The following is a 23,540-nucleotide window of genomic DNA, read 5'->3' as shown; positions in this document are numbered from 1 at the left end:
CCCCCCCCCCCCCCCCCAGTTGGCCTATATCGCTCTCGGCAGGAGAACTTTCCCAGGATTCATCAGGTTCCTCGGGTCGATGGCGTCCTTCAGACGCCACATGAGCTCCACCCCCACGGGGCCCATCTCTTCACACAGCAGCGCTCGCTTCCCCAAGCCCACGCCGTGCTCCCCTGTGCACGTCCCGTCCATGGCCAGGGCTCGCCTGGACACACACAAACACACACACACACACACACACACACACACACACACACACACACACACACACACACACACACACACACACACACACACACACACACACACACACACACACACACACACACACACACACACACGTTGTTGTGTACTAAAGGGGCCCGGCCCCCCAAACCCGTTACCTGCAGCGTTAGGAGGACACCCCTTTCCTTTTGTTTCACAAAGATGTGTTGAATATACAAAAAATCTATTTCAAGGCAAACAACACAAATCTCACTTTAAATCTTGACTACACAAAACACAACTCAAAATAAACAACAACCTGAAACCATCGTTCAGAGGACCGTCGATAATTAGGAGTTTAAACCCATGACACAAATGTCTGGTACAATGTGTGCAGGGCGGCCATGTTGGGGCCGAGCGGTTCTTCTTACCTGGCCAGTCTCTCCACGAAGAGGTGGACCCTGTGCATCTCCTCGGGGTCACCGGGGTCAACCACCATCAGGCAGTGGAAGTTACCGTCACCCACGTGGCCCACGATGGGACCTGGGGGCACGGCGAGCGCACTCGTCAGGCTCACTTCCATTTCTCCCTTTCTCTCACGAGGAGTCGACGGAAGACCTTTTTTGAATACGTCGACAACAGTGGTTCTCAAACTGTGGGGCGCGGCCCTCTAGTGGGGCGCAGTGGTACTACAGGTGGGGCGCAGTAGGAAATGCAGAAAGAGCTCTATACATGAGATCGGCTTTTCTGCTGTTGCCCTTCAAAACAAAAGCTCAACATTGAGCATGAATTGAGATCGGCCGTATCAAACCAAATCAATTCAGTGTATTTCGTATAGCCCAATATCACAAATTAAGAGTTTGCCTCAAAGGGCTTTAAACCAAAGATTTGTCATGGAAAGCCGGCTCATTGCAGCCAATAATACTAAGAAAACTTTACACACATATCTACACTTGTTTGTTTTGCACAGGTTGCACGTTATTGTGTGTAAAGTATGCAGTTTAAAACTCTTTAACAAATATTTAAAAATATGTTTAATTGCAGCCACAATAAGCTATGTTTTAGCTTTTTGCACGTATATAACTATATTTGCATTCTTCTAATAAAGTGTTCTTGAGTCATAAATATAGGACTCAGACTCAATAACATAAAAAGAATAGCTACCTGTTGAACAGGAAGTGCTGTGTTTCTATTGGGTAGTCACACATATAAGTCTGTACATATTATTAGTGAATAATAATGTGCCATTAACCGTCCACAGCATGAACCGTGTGGTCTCACCCGTCAGCCCGTTGTCCACCAGGTCCTCCTTCGTCTCCACCAGGATTTGAGGCAGGCGAGACAGAGGGACACACACATCTGTGGAGTACGCCTGTGGGGCACACACACACATGCTAACACACATGCTAACACGCATGCTAACACGCATGCTAACACACATGCTAACACACATGCTAACACGCATGCTAACACGCATGCTAACACGCATGCTAACACACATGCTAACACGCATGCTAACACATGCATCTAACGCATGACGCCTAACTTACTCCGGAACATAAGGGTTATGAAGCGTCTCTACCTTGTTACTGTTACATAAGGGCTATGAGCTCACCTTGTTACTGTTACATAAGGGCTATGAAGCGTCTCTACCTTGTTACTGTTACATAAGGGCTATGAAGCGTCTCTACCTTGTTACTGTTACATAAGGGCTATGAAGCGTCTCTACCTTGTTACTGTTACATAAGGGCTATGAAGCGTCTCTACCTTGTTACTGTTACATAAGGGCTATGAAGCGTCTCTACCTTGTTACTGTTACATAAGGGCTATGAAGCGTCTCTACCTTGTTACTGTTACATAAGGGCTATGAAGCGTCTCTACCTTGTTATGGTTACATAAGGGCTATGAAGCGTCTCTACCTTGTTACTGTTACATAAGGGCTATGAAGCGTCTCTACCTTGTTACTGTTACATAAGGGCTATGAAGCGTCTCTACCTTGTTACTGTTACATAAGGGCTATGAAGCGTCTCTACCTTGTTATGGTTACATAAGGGCTATGAAGCGTCTCTACCTTGTTATGGTTACATAAGGGCTATGAAGCGTCTCTACCTTGTTACTGTTACATAAGGGCTATGAAGCGTCTCTACCTTGTTATGGTTACATAAGGGCTATGAAGCGTCTCTACCTTGTTACTGTTACATAAGGGTTATGAAGTGTCTCTACCTTGTTATGGTTACATAAGGGCTATGAAGCGTCTCTACCTTGTTACTGTTACATAAGGGCTATGAAGCGTCTCTACCTTGTTACTGTTACATAAGGGCTATGAAGCGTCTACCTTGTTATGGTTACATAAGGGCTATGAAGCGTCTCTACCTTGTTACTGTTACATAAGGGTTATGAAGCGTCTCTACCTTGTTACTGTTACATAAGGGCTATGAAGCGTCTCTACCTTGTTACTGTTACATAAGGGCTATGAAGCGTCTCTACCTTGTTATGGTTACATAAGGGTTATGAAGCGTCTCTACCTTGTTATGGTTACATAAGGGTTATGAAGCATCTCTACCTTGTTACTGTTACATAAGGGCTATGAAGCGTCTCTACCTTGTTACTGTTACATAAGGGCTATGAAGCGTCTCTACCTTGTTACTGTTACATAAGGGCTATGAAGCGTCTCTACCTTGTTATGGTTACATAAGGGTTATGAAGCGTCTCTACCTTGTTATGGTTACATAAGGGCTATGAAGCATCTCTACCTTGTTACTGTTACATAAGGGTTATGAAGCGTCTCTACCTTGTTACTGTTACATAAGGGCTATGAAGCGTCTCTACCTTGTTACTGTTACATAAGGGTTATGAAGCATCTCTACCTTGTTATGGTTACATAAGGGCTATGAAGCGTCTCTACCTTGTTACTGTTACATAAGGGTTATGAAGCGTCTCTACCTTGTTACTGTTACATAAGGGCTATGAAGCGTCTCTACCTTGTTATGGTTACATAAGGGCTATGAAGCGTCTCTACCTTGTTACTGTTACATAAGGGTTATGAAGCGTCTATACATTGTTATGGTTACATAAGGGCTATGAAGCGTCTCTACCTTGTTACTGTTACATAAGGGCTATGAAGCATCTCTACCTTGTTATGGTTACATAAGGGCTATGAAGCATCTCTACCTTGTTATGGTTACATAAGGGTTATGAAGCGTCTCTACCTTGTTATGGTTACATAAGGGTTATGAAGCGTCTCTACCTTGTTACTGTTACATAAGGGCTATGAAGCATCTCTACCTTGTTATGGTTACATAAGGGCTATGAAGCATCTCTACCTTGTTACTGTTACATAAGGGCTATGAAGCGTCTCTACCTTGTTATGGTTACATAAGGGTTATGAAGTGTCTCTACCTTGTTACTGTTACATAAGGGCTATGAAGCATCTCTACCTTGTTATGGTTACATAAGGGCTATGAAGCATCTCTACCTTGTTACTGTTACATAAGGGTTATGAAGCATCTCTACCTTGTTACTGTTACATAAGGGCTATGAAGCGTCTCTACCTTGTTACTGTTACATAAGGGCTATGAAGCATCTCTACCTTGTTACTGTTACATAAGGGCTATGAAGCGTCTCTACCTTGTTATGGTTACATAAGGGCTATGAAGCGTCTACCTTGTTACTGTTACATAAGGGTTATGAAGCGTCTCTACCTTGTTACTGTTACATAAGGGCTATGAAGCGTCTCTACCTTGTTACTGTTACATAAGGCTATGAAGCGTCTCTACCTTGTTACTGTTACATAAGGGCTATGAAGCGTCTCTACCTTGTTACTGTTACATAAGGGCTATGAAGCGTCTCTACCTTGTTACTGTTACATAAGGGCTATGAAGCGTCTACCTTGTTACTGTTACATAAGGGCTATGAAGCGTCTCTACCTTGTTACTGTTACATAAGGGCTATGAAGCGTCTCTACCTTGTTATGGTTACATAAGGGCTATGAAGCGTCTCTACCTTGTTACTGTTACATAAGGGTTATGAAGCGTCTCTACCTTGTTATGGTTACATAAGGGCTATGAAGCGTCTCTACCTTGTTACTGTTACATAAGGGCTATGAAGCGTCTCTACCTTGTTATGGTTACATAAGGGCTATGAAGCGTCTCTACCTTGTTACTGTTACATAAGGGTTATGAAGCATCTCTACCTTGTTACTGTTACATAAGGGCTATGAAGCGTCTCTACCTTGTTACTGTTACATAAGGGCTATGAAGCATCTCTACCTTGTTACTGTTACATAAGGGTTATGAAGCATCTCTACCTTGTTACTGTTACATAAGGGCTATGAAGCGTCTCTACCTTGTTATGGTTACATAAGGGCTATGAAGTGTCTCTACCTTGTTACTGTTACATAAGGGCTATGAAGCGTCTCTACCTTGTTACTGTTACATAAGGGCTATGAAGCATCTCTACCTTGTTATGGTTACATAAGGGCTATGAAGCATCTCTACCTTGTTATGGTTACATAAGGGCTATGAAGCGTCTCTACCTTGTTACTGTTACATAAGGGCTATGAAGCGTCTCTACCTTGTTACTGTTACATAAGGGTTATGAAGCATCTCTACCTTGTTACTGTTACATAAGGGCTATGAAGCGTCTCTACCTTGTTACTGTTACATAAGGGCTATGAAGCGTCTCTACCTTGTTATGGTTACATAAGGGCTATGAAGCGTCTCTACCTTGTTACTGTTACATAAGGGCTATGAAGCGTCTCTACCTTGTTACTGTTACATAAGGGCTATGAAGCATCTCTACCTTGTTATGGTTACATAAGGGCTATGAAGCGTCTCTACCTTGTTATTGTTACATAAGGGTTATGAAGCGTCTCTACCTTGTTACTGTTACATAAGGGCTATGAAGCGTCTCTACCTTGTTATGGTTACATAAGGGTTATGAAGCGTCTCTACCTTGTTATGGTTACATAAGGGCTATGAAGCGTCTCTACCTTGTTACTGTTACATAAGGGTTATGAAGCATCTCTACCTTGTTATGGTTACATAAGGGCTATGAAGCGTCTCTACCTTGTTATGGTTACATAAGGGTTATGAAGTGTCTCTACCTTGTTATGGTTACATAAGGGTTATGAAGCGTCTCTACCTTGTTATGGTTACATAAGGGTTATGAAGCATCTCTACCTTGTTACTGTTACATAAGGGCTATGAAGCGTCTCTACCTTGTTATGGTTACATAAGGGCTATGAAGCGTCTCTACCTTGTTACTGTTACATAAGGGCTATGAAGCGTCTCTACCTTGTTATGGTTACATAAGGGTTATGAAGCGTCTCTACCTTGTTACTGTTACATAAAGGCTATGAAGCGTCTACCTTGTTACTGTTACATAAGGGCTATGAAGCATCTCTACCTTGTTATGGTTACATAAGGGCTATGAAGCATCTCTACCTTGTTACTGTTACACAAGGGTTATGAAGTGTCTCTACCTTGTTACTGTTACATAAGGGCTATGAAGCGTCTCTACCTTGTTACTGTTACATAAGGGCTATGAAGCGTCTCTACCTTGTTACTGTTACATAAGGGCTATGAAGCGTCTCTACCTTGTTACTGTTACATAAGGGCTATGAAGAGTCTCTACCTTGTTACTGTTACATAAGGGCTATGAAGCGTCTCTACCTTGTTACTGTTACATAAGGGCTATGAAGCGTCTCTACCTTGTTACTGTTACATAAGGGCTATGAAGCGTCTCTACCTTGTTACTGTTACATAAGGGCTATGAAGCGTCTCTACCTTGTTACTGTTACATAAGGGCTATGAAGCGTCTCTACCTTGTTATGGTTACATAAGGGTTATGAAGCGTCTCTACCTTGTTACTGTTACATAAGGGCTATGAAGCGTCTCTACCTTGTTACTGTTACATAAGGGCTATGAAGCGTCTCTACCTTGTTACTGTTACATAAGGGCTATGAAGCGTCTCTACCTTGTTATGGTTACATAAGGGTTATGAAGCGTCTCTACCTTGTTATGGTTACATAAGGGCTATGAAGCGTCTCTACCTTGTTACTGTTACATAAGGGCTATGAAGCATCTCTACCTTGTTACTGTTACATAAGGGCTCTGAAGCGTCTCTACCTTGTTACTGTTACATAAGGGCTATGAAGCGTCTCTACCTTGTTATGGTTACATAAGGGCTATGAAGCGTCTCTACCTTGTTACTGTTACATAAGGGCTATGAAGCGTCTCTACCTTGTTACTGTTACATAAGGGTTATGAAGCATCTCTACCTTGTTACTGTTACATAAGGGCTATGAAGCGTCTCTACCTTGTTACTGTTACATAAGGGTTATGAAGCGTCTCTACCTTGTTATGGTTACATAAGGGCTATGAAGCGTCTCTACCTTGTTACTGTTACATAAGGGTTATGAAGCGTCTCTACCTTGTTACTGTTACATAAGGGCTATGAAGCATCTCTACCTTGTTACTGTTACATAAGGGTTATGAAGCATCTCTACCTTGTTATGGTTACATAAGGGCTATGAAGCGTCTCTACCTTGTTATGGTTACATAAGGGCTATGACGTGTCTCTACCTTGTTATGGTTACATAAGGGCTATGAAGCGTCTCTACCTTGTTATGGTTACATAAGGGCTATGAAGCGTCTCTACCTTGTTATGGTTACATAAGGGCTATGAAGCATCTCTACCTTGTTATGGTTACATAAGGGCTATGAAGCATCTCTACCTTGTTATGGTTACATAAGGGCTATGAAGCGTCTCTACCTTGATATGGTTACATAAGGGCTATGAAGCGTCTCTACCTTGTTACTGTTACATAAGGGCTATGAAGCGTCTCTACCTTGTTATGGTTACATAAGGGCTATGAAGCATCTCTACCTTGTTATGGTTACATAAGGGCTATGAAGCGTCTCTACCTTGTTACTGTTACATAAGGGCTATGAAGCGTCTCTACCTTGTTATGGTTACATAAGGGCTATGAAGCATCTCTACCTTGTTATGGTTACATAAGGGCTATGAAGCGTCTCTACCTTGTTACTGTTACATAAGGGCTATGAAGCGTCTCTACCTTGTTACTGTTACATAAGGGCTATGAAGCGTCTCTACCTTGTTATGGTTACATAAGGGCTATGAAGCGTCTCTACCTTGTTACTGTTACATAAGTCTCTACCTTGTTACTGTTACATAAGGGCTATGAAGCGTCTCTACCTTGTTACTGTTACATAAGGGCTATGAAGCATCTCTACCTTGTTATGGTTACATAAGGGTTATGAAGCGTCTCTACCTTGTTATGGTTACATAAGGGTTATGAAGCGTCTCTACCTTGTTACTGTTACATAAGGGCTATGAAGCGTCTCTACCTTGTTATGGTTACATAAGGGCTATGAAGCGTCTCTACCTTGTTACTGTTACATAAGGGCTATGAAGCGTCTCTACCTTGTTATGGTTACATAAGGGTTATGAAGTGTCTCTACCTTGTTACTGTTACATAAGGGCTATGAAGCGTCTCTACCTTGTTACTGTTACATAAGGGCTATGAAGCATCTCTACCTTGTTATGGTTACATAAGGGCTATGAAGCATCTCTACCTTGTTATGGTTACATAAGGGTTATGAAGCATCTCTACCTTGTTATGGTTACATAAGGGTTATGAAGCGTCTCTACCTTGTTACTGTTACATAAGGGCTATGAAGCGTCTCTACCTTGTTATGGTTACATAAGGGCTATGAAGCGTCTCTACCTTGTTACTGTTACATAAGGGTTATGAAGCGTCTCTACATTGTTACGGTTACATAAGGGCTATGAAGCGTCTCTACCTTGTTACTGTTACATAAGGGTTATGAAGCATCTCTACCTTGTTATGGTTACATAAGGGCTATGAAGCGTCTCTACCTTGTTATGGTTACATAAGGGTTATGAAGCGTCTCTACCTTGTTACTGTTACATAAGGGCTATGAAGCGTCTCTACCTTGTTACTGTTACATAAGGGCTATGAAGCGTCTCTACCTTGTTATGGTTACATAAGGGCTATGAAGCATCTCTACCTTGTTACTGTTACATAAGGGTTATGAAGCGTCTCTACATTGTTATGGTTACATAAGGGCTATGAAGCGTCTCTACCTTGTTACTGTTACATAAGGGCTATGAAGCGTCTCTACCTTGTTACTGTTACATAAGGGCTATGAAGCGTCTCTACCTTGTTACTGTTACATAAGGGCTATGAAGAGTCTCTACCTTGTTACTGTTACATAAGGGCTATGAAGCATCTCTACCTTGTTACTGTTACATAAGGGCTATGAAGCGTCTCTACCTTGTTATGGTTACATAAGGGTTATGAAGCGTCTCTACCTTGTTATGGTTAGATAAGGGCTATGAAGTGTCTCTACCTTGTTACTGTTACATAAGGGCTATGAAGCGTCTCTACCTTGTTATGGTTACATAAGGGCTATGAAGCATCTCTACCTTGTTATGGTTACATAAGGGTTATGAAGCGTCTCTACCTTGTTACTGTTACATAAGGGCTATGAAGCGTCTCTACCTTGTTATGGTTACATAAGGGCTATGAAGCGTCTCTACCTTGTTATGGTTACATAAGGGCTATGAAGCGTCTCTACCTTGTTATGGTTACATAAGGGCTATGAAGCGTCTCTACCTTGTTATGGTTACATAAGGGCTATGAAGCATCTCTACCTTGTTATGGTTACATAAGGGCTATGAAGCATCTCTACCTTGTTACTGTTACATAAGGGCTATGAAGCGTCTCTACCTTGTTACTGTTACATAAGGGTTATGAAGCGTCTCTACCTTGTTATGGTTACATAAGGGCTATGAAGCATCTCTACCTTGTTATGGTTACATAAGGGCTATGAAGCGTCTCTACCTTGTTATGGTTACATAAGGGCTATGAAGCGTCTCTACCTTGTTACTGTTACATAAGGGCTATGAAGCGTCTCTACCTTGTTATGGTTACATAAGGGTTATGAAGTGTCTCTACCTTGTTACTGTTACATAAGGGCTATGAAGCGTCTCTACCTTGTTACTGTTACATAAGGGCTATGAAGCATCTCTACCTTGTTATGGTTACATAAGGGCTATGAAGCATCTCTACCTTGTTACTGTTACACAAGGGTTATGAAGTGTCTCTACCTTGTTACTGTTACATAAGGGCTATGAAGCGTCTCTACCTTGTTACTGTTACATAAGGGCTATGAAGCGTCTCTACCTTGTTACTGTTACATAAGGGCTATGAAGCGTCTCTACCTTGTTACTGTTACATAAGGGCTATGAAGCGTCTCTACCTTGTTACTGTTACATAAGGGCTATGAAGAGTCTCTACCTTGTTACTGTTACATAAGGGCTATGAAGCGTCTCTACCTTGTTACTGTTACATAAGGGCTATGAAGCGTCTCTACCTTGTTACTGTTACATAAGGGCTATGAAGCGTCTCTACCTTGTTATGGTTACATAAGGGCTATGAAGCGTCTCTACCTTGTTACTGTTACATAAGGGCTATGAAGCGTCTCTACCTTGTTACTGTTACATAAGGGTTATGAAGCATCTCTACCTTGTTACTGTTACATAAGGGCTATGAAGCGTCTCTACCTTGTTACTGTTACATAAGGGTTATGAAGCGTCTCTACCTTGTTACTGTTACATAAGGGCTATGAAGCGTCTCTACCTTGTTACTGTTACATAAGGGTTATGAAGCGTCTCTACCTTGTTACTGTTACATAAGGGCTATGAAGCATCTCTACCTTGTTATGGTTACATAAGGGCTATGAAGCGTCTCTACCTTGTTATGGTTACATAAGGGCTATGAAGCGTCTCTACCTTGTTATGGTTACATAAGGGCTATGAAGCGTCTCTACCTTGTTATGGTTACATAAGGGCTATGAAGCGTCTCTACCTTGTTACTGTTACATAAGGGCTATGAAGCGTCTCTACCTTGTTATGGTTACATAAGGGCTATGAAGCATCTCTACCTTGTTATGGTTACATAAGGGCTATGAAGCATCTCTACCTTGTTACTGTTACATAAGGGCTATGAAGCGTCTCTACCTTGTTACTGTTACATAAGGGTTATGAAGCGTCTCTACCTTGTTATGGTTACATAAGGGCTATGAAGCATCTCTACCTTGTTATGGTTACATAAGGGCTATGAAGCGTCTCTACCTTGTTATGGTTACATAAGGGCTATGAAGCGTCTCTACCTTGTTACTGTTACATAAGGGCTATGAAGCGTCTCTACCTTGTTATGGTTACATAAGGGCTATGAAGCATCTCTACCTTGTTATGGTTACATAAGGGTTATGAAGCGTCTCTACCTTGTTATGGTTACATAAGGGTGAAGCGTCTCTACCTTGTTACTGTTACATAAGGGCTATGAAGCGTCTCTACCTTGTTACTGTTACATAAGGGCTATGAAGCGTCTCTACCTTGTTACTGTTACATAAGGGCTATGAAGCGTCTCTACCTTGTTATGGTTACATAAGGGCTATGAAGCGTCTCTACATTGTTACTGGTTACATAAGGGCTATGAAGCGTCTCTACCTTGTTACTGTTACATAAGGCTATAAAGCGTCTCTACCTTGTTACTGTTACATAGGGGCTATGAAGCATCTCTACCTTGTTATGGTTACATAAGGGCTATGAAGCGTCCCACCTTGTTATGGTTACATAAAGGGCTATGAAGCGTCTCTACCTTGTTATGGTTACATAAGGGTTATGAAGCGTCTCTACCTTGTTATGGTTACATAAGGGCTATGAAGCATCTCTACCTTGTTATGGTTACATAAGGGCTATGAAGCGTCTCTACCTTGTTACTGTTACATAAGGGTTATGAAGCGTCTCTACATTGTTATGGTTACATAAGGGCTATGAAGCGTCTCTACCTTGTTACTGTTACATAAGGGTTATGAAGCATCTCTACCTTGTTATGGTTACATAAGGGCTATGAAGCGTCTCTACCTTGTTACTGTTACATAAGGGCTATGAAGCGTCTCTACCTTGTTATGGTTACATAAGGGCTATGAAGCGTCTACCTTGTTACTGTTACATATACAGGGCGCTCTAGTGTCCCCACCCTTGTTACTGTTACATAAGGGCTATGAAGCATCTCTACCTTGTTACTGTTACATAAGGGCTATGAAGCGTCTCTACCTTGTTACTGTTACATAAGGGCTATGAAGCATCTCTACCTTGTTATGGTTACATAAGGGCTATGAAGCGTCTCTACCTTGTTACTGTTACATAAGGGCTATGAAGCGTCTCTACCTTGTTACTGTTACATTACGGCTATGAAGCGTCTCTACCTTGTTACTGTTATAGAAGGGCTATGAAGCGTCTACCTTGTTATGGTTACATAAGGGCTATGAAGCGTCTCTACCTTGTTACTGTTACATAAGGGTTATGAAGCGTCTCTACCTTGTTACTGTTACATAAGGGCTATGAAGCGTCTCTACCTTGTTACTGTTACATAAGGGCTATGAAGCATCTCTACCTTGTTACTGTTACATAAGGGCTATGAAGCGTCTCTACCTTGTTATGGTTACATAAGGGCTATGAAGCGTCTCTACCTTGTTACTGTTACATAAGGGCTATGAAGCGTCTCTACCTTGTTACTGTTACATAAGGGCTATGAAGCGTCTCTACCTTGTTACTGTTACATAAGGGCTGAAGCGTCTCTACCTTGTTATGGTTACATAAGGGCTATGAAGAGTCTCTACCTTGTTACTGTTACATAAGGGCTATGAAGCATCTCTACCTTGTTACTGTTACATAAGGGCTATGAAGCGTCTCTACCTTGTTACTGTTACATAAGGGCTATGAAGCGGCTACCTTGTTATGGTTACATAAGGGCTATGAAGCGCCTCACCTTGTTACTGTTACATAAGGACATGAAGCGTCTCACCTTGTTACTGTTACATAAGGGCTATGAAGCGTCTCACCTTGTTACTGTTACATAAGGTTATGAAGCGTCTCTACCTTGTTACTGTTACATAAGGGCTATGAAGCGTCTCTACCTTGTTACTGTTACATAAGGGTTATGAAGCGTCTCTACCTTGTTACTGTTACATAAGGGCTATGAAGCGTCTCTACCTTGTTACTGTTACATAAGGGCTATGAAGCTCTACCTTGTTATGTTACATAAGGGCTATGAAGCGTCTCTACCTTGTTACTGTTACATAAGGGCTATGAAGCGTCTCTACCTTGTTATGTTACATAAGGGCTATGAAGCGCCTCACCTTGTTACTGTTACATAAGGGCTATGAAGCGTCTCTACCTTGTTATGGTTACATAAGGGCTATGAAGCATCTCACCTTGTTACTGTTACATAAGGGCCATGAAGCGTCTCTACCTTGTTACTGTTACATAAGGGCTATGAAGCGTCTCTACCTTGTTATGGTTACATAAGGGCTATGAAGCGTCTCACCTTGTTATGGTTACATAAGGGTTATGAAGCGTCTCTACCTTGTTACTGTTACATAAGGGCTATGAAGCGTCTCTACCTTGTTACTGTTACATAAGGGCCATAGGCGTCTCTACCTTGTTATGTTACATAAGGGCTATGAAGCGCCTCTACCTTGTTACTGTTACATAAGGGCTATGAAGCATCTCTACCTTGTTACTGTTACATATGGCTATGAAGCGTCTCTACCTTGTTACTGTTACATATATGAAGCATCTCACCTTGTTATGTTACATAAGGGCTATGGCGTCTCTACCTGTTATGGTTACATGGCTAAGTGAAGCGCCCCACCTTGTTACTGTTACATAAGGGCTATGAAGCGTCTCTACCTTGTTACTGTTACATAAGGGCTATGAAGATCTCTACCTTGTTACTGTTACATAAGGGTTATGAAGCGTCTACCTTGTTACTGTTACATAAGGGCTATGAAGCGTCTCTACCTTGTTACTGTTACATAAGGGTTATGAAGCATCTCTACCTTGTTACTGTTACATAAGGGGCTATGAAGCGTCTCTACCTTGTTACTGTTACATAAGGGTTATGAAGCATCTCACCTTGTTACTGTTACATAAGGGCTATAGGTCTCTACCTTGTTATGGTTACATAAGGGCTATGAAGGTCTCACCTTGTTATGGTTACATAAGGCTATGAAGCCGCCTCACCTTGTTTCTGTTACATAGGGGCTATGAAGCGTCTCTACCTTGTTATGGTTACATAAGGCTATGAAGTGTCTCTACCTTGTTATGGTTACATAAGGGCTATGAAGTTGTCTCTACCTTGTTACTGTTACATAAGGCTATGAAGCGCCTCACCTTGTTACTGTTACATAAGGGTATGAAGCGTCTCTACCTTGTTATGGTTACATAAGGGCTATGAAGCATCTCCACCTTGTTATGGTTACATAAGGGCATGAAGCGTCTCTACCTTGTTACTGTTACATAAGGGCTATGAAGCGTCTCTACCTTGTTACTGTTACATAAGGGCTATGAAGCACTCACCTTGTTATGGTTACATAAGGGCTATGAAGCGCCTCTACCTTGTTACTGTTACATAAGGCTATGAAGCGTCTCTACCTTGTTACTGTTACATAAGGGCTATGAAGCGTCTCTACCTTGTTACTGTTACATAAGGGCTATGAAGCGTCTCTACCTTGTTACTGTTACATAAGGGCTATGAAGCATCTCTACGTTGTTATGGTTACATAAGGGCTATGAAGCGTCTCACCTTGTTACTGTTACATTACTGCTATGGAGCGTCTCTACCTTGTTATGGTTACATACTATGAAGTTCTCTACCTTGTTACTGTTACATAAGGGCTATGAAGCGTCTCTACCTTGTTACTGTTACATAAGGCCTATGAAGCGTCTCTACCTTGTTACTGTTACATAAGGGCTATGAAGCATCTCTACCTTGTTATGGTTACATAAGGGCTATGAAGCATCTCTACCTTGTTATGGTTACATAAGGGTTATGAAGCGTCTCTACCTTGTTATGGTTACATAAGGGCTATGAAGCGTCTCTACCTTGTTACTGTTACATAAGGGTTATGAAGCATCTCTACCTTGTTACTGTTACATAAGGGCTATGAAGCGTCTCTACCTTGTTACTGTTACATATGGGCTATGAACATCTCACCTTGTTATGGTTACATAAGGGCTATGAAGTGTCTCTACCTTGTTACTGTTACATAAGGGCTATGAAGAGTCTCTACCTTGTTATGGTTACATAAGGGCTATGAAGCATCTCTACCTTGTTATGGTTACATAAGGGTTATGAAGCATCTCTACCTTGTTATGGTTACATAAGGGCTATGAAGCGTCTCTACCTTGTTACTGTTACATAAGGGCTATGAAGGCCTCTACCTTGTTACTGTTACATAAGGGTCATGAACATCTCTACCTTGTTATGGTTACATAAGGGCTATGAAGTCTCTACCTTGTTACTGTTACATAAGGGTTACATCTCTACCTTGTTACTGTTACATAAGGGCTATGACGCATCTCTACGTTGGTATGCTTACATAAGGGTTATGAAGCGTCTCACCTTGTTACTGTTACATAAGGGCTATGAAGCGTCTCTACCTTATTACTGTTACCTTAGGGTTCTGAAGCATCTCTACCTTCTTACTGTTACATACGGACTATGAACCGTCTCTACCTTGTTATGGTTACATAAGGGTTATGAAGCGTCCTCACCTTGTTACTGTTACATAAGGGCTATGAAGCGTCCCACCTTGTTATGGTTACATAAGGGCTGAAGCGTCTCACCTTGTTATGGTTACATAAGGCTATGAAGCGTCTCACCTTGTTACTGTTACATAAGGGCTATGAGCGTCTCTACCTTGTTACTGTTACATAAGGGCCATGAAGCTATTCTGTTTTATACTTCTGAGACTCTCTCTCATCGCTTCTAATCAAAAACCATGACCGATCAACTGATCATCTGATCAACTGTCTCAACGCACTGACACCGGCTTTCATTTGAAGCTTGGGTTCTGGGAACCGTTCGCCTGCCGGACGCCAGAGCTGGTTACACGATGATGCATGTGTTTAGCAGTCTTTCCGTGAGGACGAGATGACATCTACCTATTCGGAACTGATTACAGGATTTCTGCTGTTTGATTATGCCACCTGGTTTATCGGAAAATTATGAAACGTGAGCTGCTAAAAAGCCCCCATGTCTGGACGAAACTGGGATCGATTTGAAAAATGGGAGGAAAGTGGTGGAATAGTAGGTGCGCCAAATTGATGTAGGTGTTGAATCTAAACAACCTTAATTTATTCTGCTGCTCCTCAACTAGAACGGGCCTGGCTAAGGTCAGCATTGGAACAACAATCCTGAAGATCGCTAGAGAGTGAGAACCTCTCATTCCTTCCCCTATCCACAGACACCTGTGGTTGTTTTCTCCCAGGACCTTTCGTCATTCCATGGCAACTACCATCTTATGGATCAGAACTTGTCTGTTGTGCCTGGGAGGACGAAGATACCAGACCACGGCACACGAATTTTCAATATACTGATTTGTATTCACTACCCCTCCCATCCCCACGCTTTCGCTTGCTTCTTACCCCCAGGACCGGACGGGCTGTGGCTGGCGCTGTGAAATATTGCCGACCGCTGGTTGTTTGTCGTGTTGTTACCTTCATTTCAATGATGGGCGATCACCCAGTTGTTGATTACCTCCTTCCTACTGCTGTGTCATGTTCAGATGTATGTGCTGGCGCAGGTGTTTTTTCCTGGTTTCCATACCCGTACTTCCCGCATAGCGTCGTGGGTTGCGCTTTCTCCCTGCTGCGCTGTAATCTTTCACCACTTTTCTGCAATTTCGGCGTTAAAATTGTACTCTGGCAAACGACAAATAAATTCAACTGAATCAATGGTTACATAAGGGCTATGAAGCCGCCTCTACCTTGTTATGGTTACATAAGGGTTATGGTTACTATGAAGCCTCTACCTTGTTACTGTTACATAAAGGCTATGAAAGCGTCTCACCTTGTTACTGTTACATAAGGGCTATGAAGGTCTCTACGTTGTTATGGTTACATAAGGGCTATGAAGCGTCTCTACCTTGTTATGGTTACATAAGGGCTATGAAGCGTCTCTACCTTGTTATGGTTACATAAGGGCTATGAAGCGTCTCTACCTTGTTACTGTTACATAAGGGCTATGAAGCGTCTCTACCTTGTTACTGTTACAAAAGGGCTATGAAGCGTCTCTACCTTGTTATGGTTACATAAGGGCTATGAAGTGTCTCTACCTTGTTCCTGTTACATAAGGGCTATGAAGCGTCTCTACGTTGTTATGGTTACATGAAGCGTCTCTACCTTGTTACATAAGGGCTATGAACGTCTCTACCTTGTTATGGTTACATAAGGGCTATTTATGGTTACATAAGGGCTATGAAGGTCTCTACGCGTCTCTACGTTGTTATGGTTACATGAAGCGTCTCTACCTTGCAGCCTGAGGGCCAGACTGGCGTACCAGGCGTCATGGCGAGCTCTCCACAGCCGCTCCCTCGTCTCGGCGTCTTTCGCCCACTGGAACCCCGACCCGCCGTTGCTCTGAGAGATCTCCTCTGTGGAGACAACACGAGACATCGGCTCCAGTTCAACCGTACGACTTTTATTGCTTTGCGGATCCCCGATGGCTCGACACCCACCGGCCGTGTGGACCTGCTCCTCCAGGCTTCCCTCCGAGCCGTGGAACTCCAGGAACAGGCTGGGGCTCACGGCGTACGACAGAGAGCTGAACCGGTTGCAGGCGTCCATCATCACGTCGTCCAGGAACTCTGAGACACAACACAAAGACCACAAAGACGACACAGATGGCAAAGACACAGGTCAGGGTGATGAGTCGAAATCACAGGCGTCAAAAATTCGGCCCGACACGTCATTTCACCTTTTCTTGAAGACGTTTAAGAAAAAAATATCCCGTGCTTTTATTTTGAAGTTTTCAAATAAAATGGATTTATGTTGTAACATTAGAGAAATGTTCTTATGTACACTCAAATAAACAACAATCAAACGCAAAGAGTTATTTAACAATATGTTGGGGAGTAGTTTATATAGCGTTACAGTTACCGGCCCTTTAAGAGGCGGCCATGATGCTGATGTGGCACCAGGTGAAAATGAGTTGGACAACCTTGGTCTAAATCAAAAAGTTTACTTCTTGAGCGTTGAGCCAGGGGTCAAAAGGTCAAACCCTCTAACCACGACATCGCCTCCTCACCCAGGGTTCATACACATGTGGACCAATGGATTACCATGACCTTTCCATGACCTTTCCATGACCAAACATTTTGTGAAATCTCCGTATATACACAAGTAATTAGTACACCGTAAATACAAATTAATGAGACAATAGTTTGATTAAAAGAATAAATATTTATATAAATGTTTATTCTTTTCATCAAACTCTTAAATAAACATTTGAATATAACATTTTCATGACTTTTTCAAAACTTTTTGGATTTAATTACTTTTCCAGGCCTGGAAAATAACCATTTTAAATGTCCAGGGCGTTTCCAGGTTCTGCCTGACCGGACGGACTCACCGATGCGAGCGACGGGCACGCCGGCCTGCAGGATGTGCACCGTGCTGTCGACGGCGGCCTGGACGGAGGGGAAGGAGCACACGGCCGACACGGCGGCCTCCGGGACGCCGTGCAGGCGCAGCGTGGCCTTGGTGATGACCCCCAGGGTGCCCTCCGACCCCACGAACAGGTTGGTCAGGTTGTAGCCCGCCACCGTCTTCCTACGCCGCGGCGACGAAAGAGAGAGGGGCGGAGCTTATGATGCATCGGAGGCGGGAGTTACGTCTTTGCGGGGGAGGGGCATACCTGGGACGCCGGCCCTTCCCGGCCGTGTGGACGACGCTCCCGTCGGCCAGCACGACCTCCAGGTTCACCACGTTCTCCCTCATGGTGCCGTAGCGCACGGCGTTGGTGCCGGACGCGCTGGTGGCCGCCATGCCGCACAGGGAGGCGTCGGCCCCGGGGTCTGAGGCGGCACACGGACATTCGTCTTCTCATTTCCACGGACCGAACATTCACAACCACGGTGTCATGAGTTAGAACACGACGACCTCATTGTTATTGTTACTGTAGTGTAAGATCTGTGATATACTCTGGAAAACAACATCGTCTCTGAGGCGGCGAGAGGGTCCTGGTAGCTCCGCCCCTCAGCGTCTGATTGGATGAACGATGACAAGGAGCGTTAAAGAACTTTGAGTGGTCAAGAGACATGTAGCTGTACAGGAGGAGGAGGAGAGGAAGGAGAAGGAAGAGGAGAAGGAAAGGGGGAGGAGGAGAGGGGGAGAAAATGAGGATAGGAAGAGGAGAGGAAGAGAGTAGGAGAAGAAAAGGAGGAGGAGAGGGGGAGAAAATGAGGATAGGAAGAGGAGAGGAAGAGAGGAGGAGGAGAAAAGGAGGAAGATGAGGAAGTGGAGGAGAGGGAAGAGGAGAGGAGGGGGACGAATAGGGAGGAGGAGGAGAGGAGAGGAGAGGGAGGAGGATAAGAGGGGGAGGGGAGGAGAGGGGAGGAAGAGAAAGGGAGGAGGGGGAGGAGGAGAGGAGGGGGATGAATAGGGAGGAGGAGGAAAGGAGAGGGAAGAGGAGAGCAGAGGGAGGAGAAGGAGGAGGAGAGGAGAAAGAGGAGAGAGAAACTATTTTGAGAACACATCATGTCGTGTTTATTGGTGTTGAAGATGATTTTTGATCTTTTTATATTTTCATTTCTGGTCATGTTTGATCTTTTGAGGGAATGAGTTTGTATCTTTAGTCTTTAAAGAGATTCGTGAGCTCAGAAACAAGATGGACGCTCAGAGTCACCTTCATCTCTCCTGTGAATATTGATCACCGTCACGTCGGCTGGAAGCCAATCAAGAAAAGTCTGGTTGTTGCGTAACAGCACATGGATGAGGTCACATGATCTCCTCCTCCTCCTCCCCCTCCTCCTCCTCCTCCTCCTCCCCCCCTCCTCCTCCTCGTGTCTTGACCACTCTAAGTTCTTTAACACTCCTCGTCGTCATAATTCATCCAATCACAGGCTGATGGGAGGAGCTACCATGCCTTCAGTGAGTTTGATTGACAGCTCTGAGAAGCAGACATTGTTGTTGTTGTTGTTGTTGTTGTGTTCACGGACCCACAGGGAACCACAGGCCGGTGTCCCTCAGCGAGGCGTTCAGGGCCTTCCGGGTCACGCCGGGCTCCACCGTCACGTCAAAGTCCTCCTGGTGGAGGTCCAGAACCCGGTCCATGTTCCTCAGACTGAAGCACACGCCGCCCTGCAGGGACACACACAGTACACACTGTACACACACACACACACACACAGTACACACACAGTACACACAGTACACACAGTACACACAGTACACACACAGTACACACAGTACACACACACAGTACACACAGTACACACACTAATAATAATAATAATCATTTATTTTATATAGCGCTTCTCAAGGCACCCGAAGTCGCTTTACAGAGTCCAGTAGTCACACACAGTCGTCCCGGTGGTGGAGCTCCATCAGGAGCCACAGCTGCCCTGGGGCAGACTGACGGAAGCGTGGCAGCCAATCAGCGCCTACGGCCCCTCCCCCAATCAGCGCCTACGGCCCCTCCCCCAATCAGCGCCTACGGCCCCTCCCCCAATCAGCGCCTACGGCCCCTCCCCCACCACCAACACTCATTCACATCCATACGACCGGGGTGAGGCTGCGGTGCATGTCTTTATGATGGTGGGGGAAACCGGAGTACCCGGAGGAAACCCACACAGACACGAGGAGAACACGAGGAGAACACGAGGAGAACATGAGGAGAACATGAGAAGAACATGAGGAGAACATGCAAACTCCACACAGAAAGGACCTGGAACGACTGGGACGACCGGGATTCGAACCCAGGGACTTCTTGCTGAGCCACCGTGCTGCCCCAGTACACATGGTACACACGCCCACACTGATGGACCTGTTTAAGGATGGTGCCTCACTTTGTTGCCGCTGCAATGAATTGTGGGGCATCATCTCCTTTCCTTTCCTCAAGGAAGGTCCAGTGTCTCCTATGCTGAAAGCATTGAACCACCTTTCCTCCCTCCCTCTCACCTGGACTGCACTGACTCCTCCCTCCCTCTCACCTGGACTGCACTGACTCCTCCCTCCCTCTCACCTGGACTGCACTGACTCCTCCCTCCCTCCCTCTCACCTGGACTCCTCTGACTCCTCCCTCCCTCTCACCTGGACTGCACTGACTCCTCCCTCCCTCCCTCTCACCTGGACTCCTCTGACTCCTCCCTCCCTCTCACCTGGACTGCACTGACTCCTCCCTCCAGGCCCGTCCCGGTGCCAAAGGGGATGATGGGAAGGCGATGGCGGCTGCAGATCTTGGCCAGGGCGCTGACCTCCTCCACGCAGCGGGGGAACAGCACCACATCTGGGGGGCAACATCTGGATGGCAAAGAAAATGGGTCATAGAGGTCATAGAAGAATAGAGGTCATGGAGGTCATAGAAGAATAGAGGTCATAGAAGAATAGAGGTCATGGAGGTCATAGAAGAATAGAGGTCATAGAAGAATAGAGGTCATAGAGGTCATAGAAGAATAGAGGTCATAGAAGAATAGAGGTCATAGAGGTCATAGAAGAAGTGACATCGCCTCTGGTTGGTGGACCGATGTTCTGAAGCCTCCATGTCTCCATCTTCACTTCTTACAGCCGGTCAAAAAGAAATTACCATATTTGGTATGTGGACGAGTGACGTGGTGGCAATCACCTGTAGCCCCGCCCCTAAAGCGTCCCCTGCTTTATGGTCTGACTCTAAATGACCATAACGTATAAATGATGACATCATGCTGTATAGAAGAAGACTTGAAACTAGAGACTGAGACATAAACTCATGTTTACAATGCTTACTGAGGGAATACATCAAGAGAAGTAGAGTCACTATATAGACTTATATACAACCAGATGAGCCCCCTGGTGGTCAGGAGAGAGAATGCAGCTTTAACACATGAAGCATCGACTTCTATACAACCAGAGGAGTCGCCCCCTGGTGGTCAGAAGAGAGAAGGCAGCTTTAACACATGAAGCATAGACTTCTATACAACCAGAGGAGCCCCCTGGTGGTCAGGAGAGAGAATGCAGCTTTACCACATGAAGCCTAGACTTCTATACAACCAGAGGAGTCGCCCCCTGGTGGTCAGGAGAGAGAATGCAGCTTTAACACATGAAGCCTAGACTTCTATACAACCAGAGGAGTCGCCCCCTGGTGGGCAGGAGAGAGAATGCAGCTTTAACACATGATGCCTAGACTTCTATACAACCAGAGGAGTCGCCCCCTTGTGGGCAGGAGAGAGAATGCAGCTTTAACACATGAAGCCTAGACTTCTATACAACCAGAGGAGTCGCCCCCTGGTGGGCAGGAGAGAGAATGCAGCTTTAACACATGAAGCCTAGACTTCTATACAACCAGAGGAGGCCCCTGGTGGTCAGGAGAGAAAAACTCACATTTACAATCTTTACTGAAGGAATAAATCACGAGTGTGTGTGTGTGTGAGAGACTGAGGTCAGCAGTAATGTGTGTGTGGACAGAATAAATAAATCCAGTGTGTGTGTCCTGCTGATTAAAGTGAAGGGGCGACCGCTTAAGGAGGGATGACTTTTAAGGTGGATTGGCTGTTCTTGTTTCAGAGTTTTTGCCCAGAATAATTTATTCTCATGTAAGAAGAAGTGGCGTTCTATTTTTGTGATAAGATGTTGTTGTTGTTGTTGTTGTGCACAGTATTTATAAACACCCTCATCATACCATATGATGTCAGAGGCGGCGCACCGACCTGTGGACGGACTCGTCTTTGCCGTGTTGCTCTCGGACCGCTTCGCCCAATGAGACGCCGCCATCGCCACATACAGACCTGAATGCAGAGAGCACGGCGTCCTGAACGGCACTCTGAGCGAAAGGGCGAGAGAGAGAGGGGGGGGGGGGGGGGAGATGGAATATAACATGTCACTAGAACAGTACAATGAAAACGGGGATCATCTCTAATGAGAGAGGACAAGTTCAACTTCTTCACCGTGATGTCGCCCGTTAGTTTGGGAAGTTACGTGACATCAATATTACCAATGAACCTTTATGAGCTGAAAACACGCCGTGATCGGGTCAAAGTTCTGAATAAAGACACCGAAAAAGCTGCCCCGCCTTAAACATCCCGCTTTATGGACTCTAAATGACCATAAAGTATAAATGATGACATCATGCTGTATAGAAGAAGACTTGCAACTAGAGACTGAGACATAAACTCATGTTTACAATGATTACTGAGGGAATACATCAAGAGAAGTAGAGTCACTACTTCCATACAACCAGAGGAGCCCCCTGGTGGTCAGGAGAGAGAATGCAGCTTTAACACATGAAGCATAGACTTCTATACAACCAGAGGAGTCGCACCCTGGTGGTCAGGAGAGAGAATGCAGCTTTAACACATGAAGCATAGACTTCTATACAACCAGAGGAGTCGCTCCCTGGTGGTCAGGAGAAAGATGGCAGCTTTAAGACATGCAGCATATACTTCTATACAACCAGAGGAGTCACCCCCTGGTGGTCAGGAGAGAGAATGCAGCTTTAACACATGAGAAATAGACTTCTATACAACCAGTTGTCAGGAGAGATTGAGACATAAACTCATGTCAACAATGGGAATAAATCAAGAGAGAAGTCGTTTATATAGACTTCTATACGACAAGAGGACTCGCCCCCTGGTGGTCAGCAGAGAGAATGCAGCTTTAAGGTGCATTTGCATTGCCTTCGCCTTTCAGAGCAGGAGGTCACCTGGTTGCACTAACAGGTGTGTTGCTCCTGTAGCCCTCTGCTCCAGCTGCTGTCAATATGCATATTGAAAACCACAATACGTAGAATTAATTTACTTCGCACTAAAATAGTACGAATTAAAACACGCACGCGCACACAAGGGAGCAAAAGGTGCACGAGCAGACACCAGATCAACACCATGTCTGCCACAAGGAGTTTGCTACTGGGACCCGGCTAAGGAGCGCGCGGCGGCTACAGGTGACAGACCACCGTCATTAGGTTGCTCAAGGGTTCATATCAGACTCACCCCGGCGGGGTGTTCTGTCTTGAGGCTGCGACACTGCGCGAGGCAGAGCGCGAGGCGGTGGCGGCGGGAAAGCAGCCGACGGCCGAGCAACATTTTAAGAACTGTCACCGAACGACGTCACTGACTGGCTGCCCTCTGAACCACGCAGGCTGAGTACAGTAAACATATGGGGAGACTTCCGGTTAACTCCTTTCAGAATAAAACACAACTAATCAAGATTTGACATTATTTCAAACAACTATACAGAATATGCTT

General features: G+C 44.6%; 1 protein-coding gene across 1 annotated transcript; it reads right to left on the bottom strand.

Moving 5' to 3' along the window:
* Window positions 1-17: 17 nt before the first annotated feature.
* On the bottom strand, window positions 18-23,404 carry ldhd (lactate dehydrogenase D). Its single transcript, XM_056416017.1, has 11 exons — window positions 23,286-23,404; window positions 22,008-22,120; window positions 20,484-20,625; window positions 19,323-19,464; window positions 18,020-18,179; window positions 17,735-17,934; window positions 16,842-16,970; window positions 16,640-16,757; window positions 1,486-1,598; window positions 636-747; window positions 18-205 (listed from the first exon to the last, which is right to left on the bottom strand). The coding sequence occupies exons 1-11, from the start codon at window positions 23,376-23,378 to the stop codon at window positions 25-27; spliced, it is 1,503 nt and encodes a 500-aa protein (XP_056271992.1). The 5' UTR covers window positions 23,379-23,404; the 3' UTR covers window positions 18-24.
* Window positions 23,405-23,540: the final 136 nt, after the last annotated feature.

The sequence above is a fragment of the Pseudoliparis swirei genome, chromosome 6 (assembly GCF_029220125.1).
Source record: "Pseudoliparis swirei isolate HS2019 ecotype Mariana Trench chromosome 6, NWPU_hadal_v1, whole genome shotgun sequence".
Taxonomy (NCBI): Eukaryota; Metazoa; Chordata; class Actinopteri; order Perciformes; family Liparidae; genus Pseudoliparis; species Pseudoliparis swirei.
Note: the sequence above shows the minus strand (reverse complement) of the source record. Positions and strands in the feature narration are given on the sequence as shown.

Bases quoted from the DNA above. Each gene is read 5' to 3' on its own strand.
- ldhd (XM_056416017.1), bottom strand. From the start codon at position 23,378: ATGTTGCTCGGCCGTCGGCTGCTTTCCCGCCGCCACCGCCTCGCGCTC. The intron at 16,758-16,841 runs GTGGGTGTCGAG...TTGTCTCCACAG, and splicing joins GGAGCAGGTCCACACGGCCG to AGGAGATCTCTCAGAGCAAC. The intron at 206-635 runs GTAAGAAGAACC...GTGTGTGTCCAG, and splicing joins TTCGTGGAGAGACTGGCCAG to GCGAGCCCTGGCCATGGACG.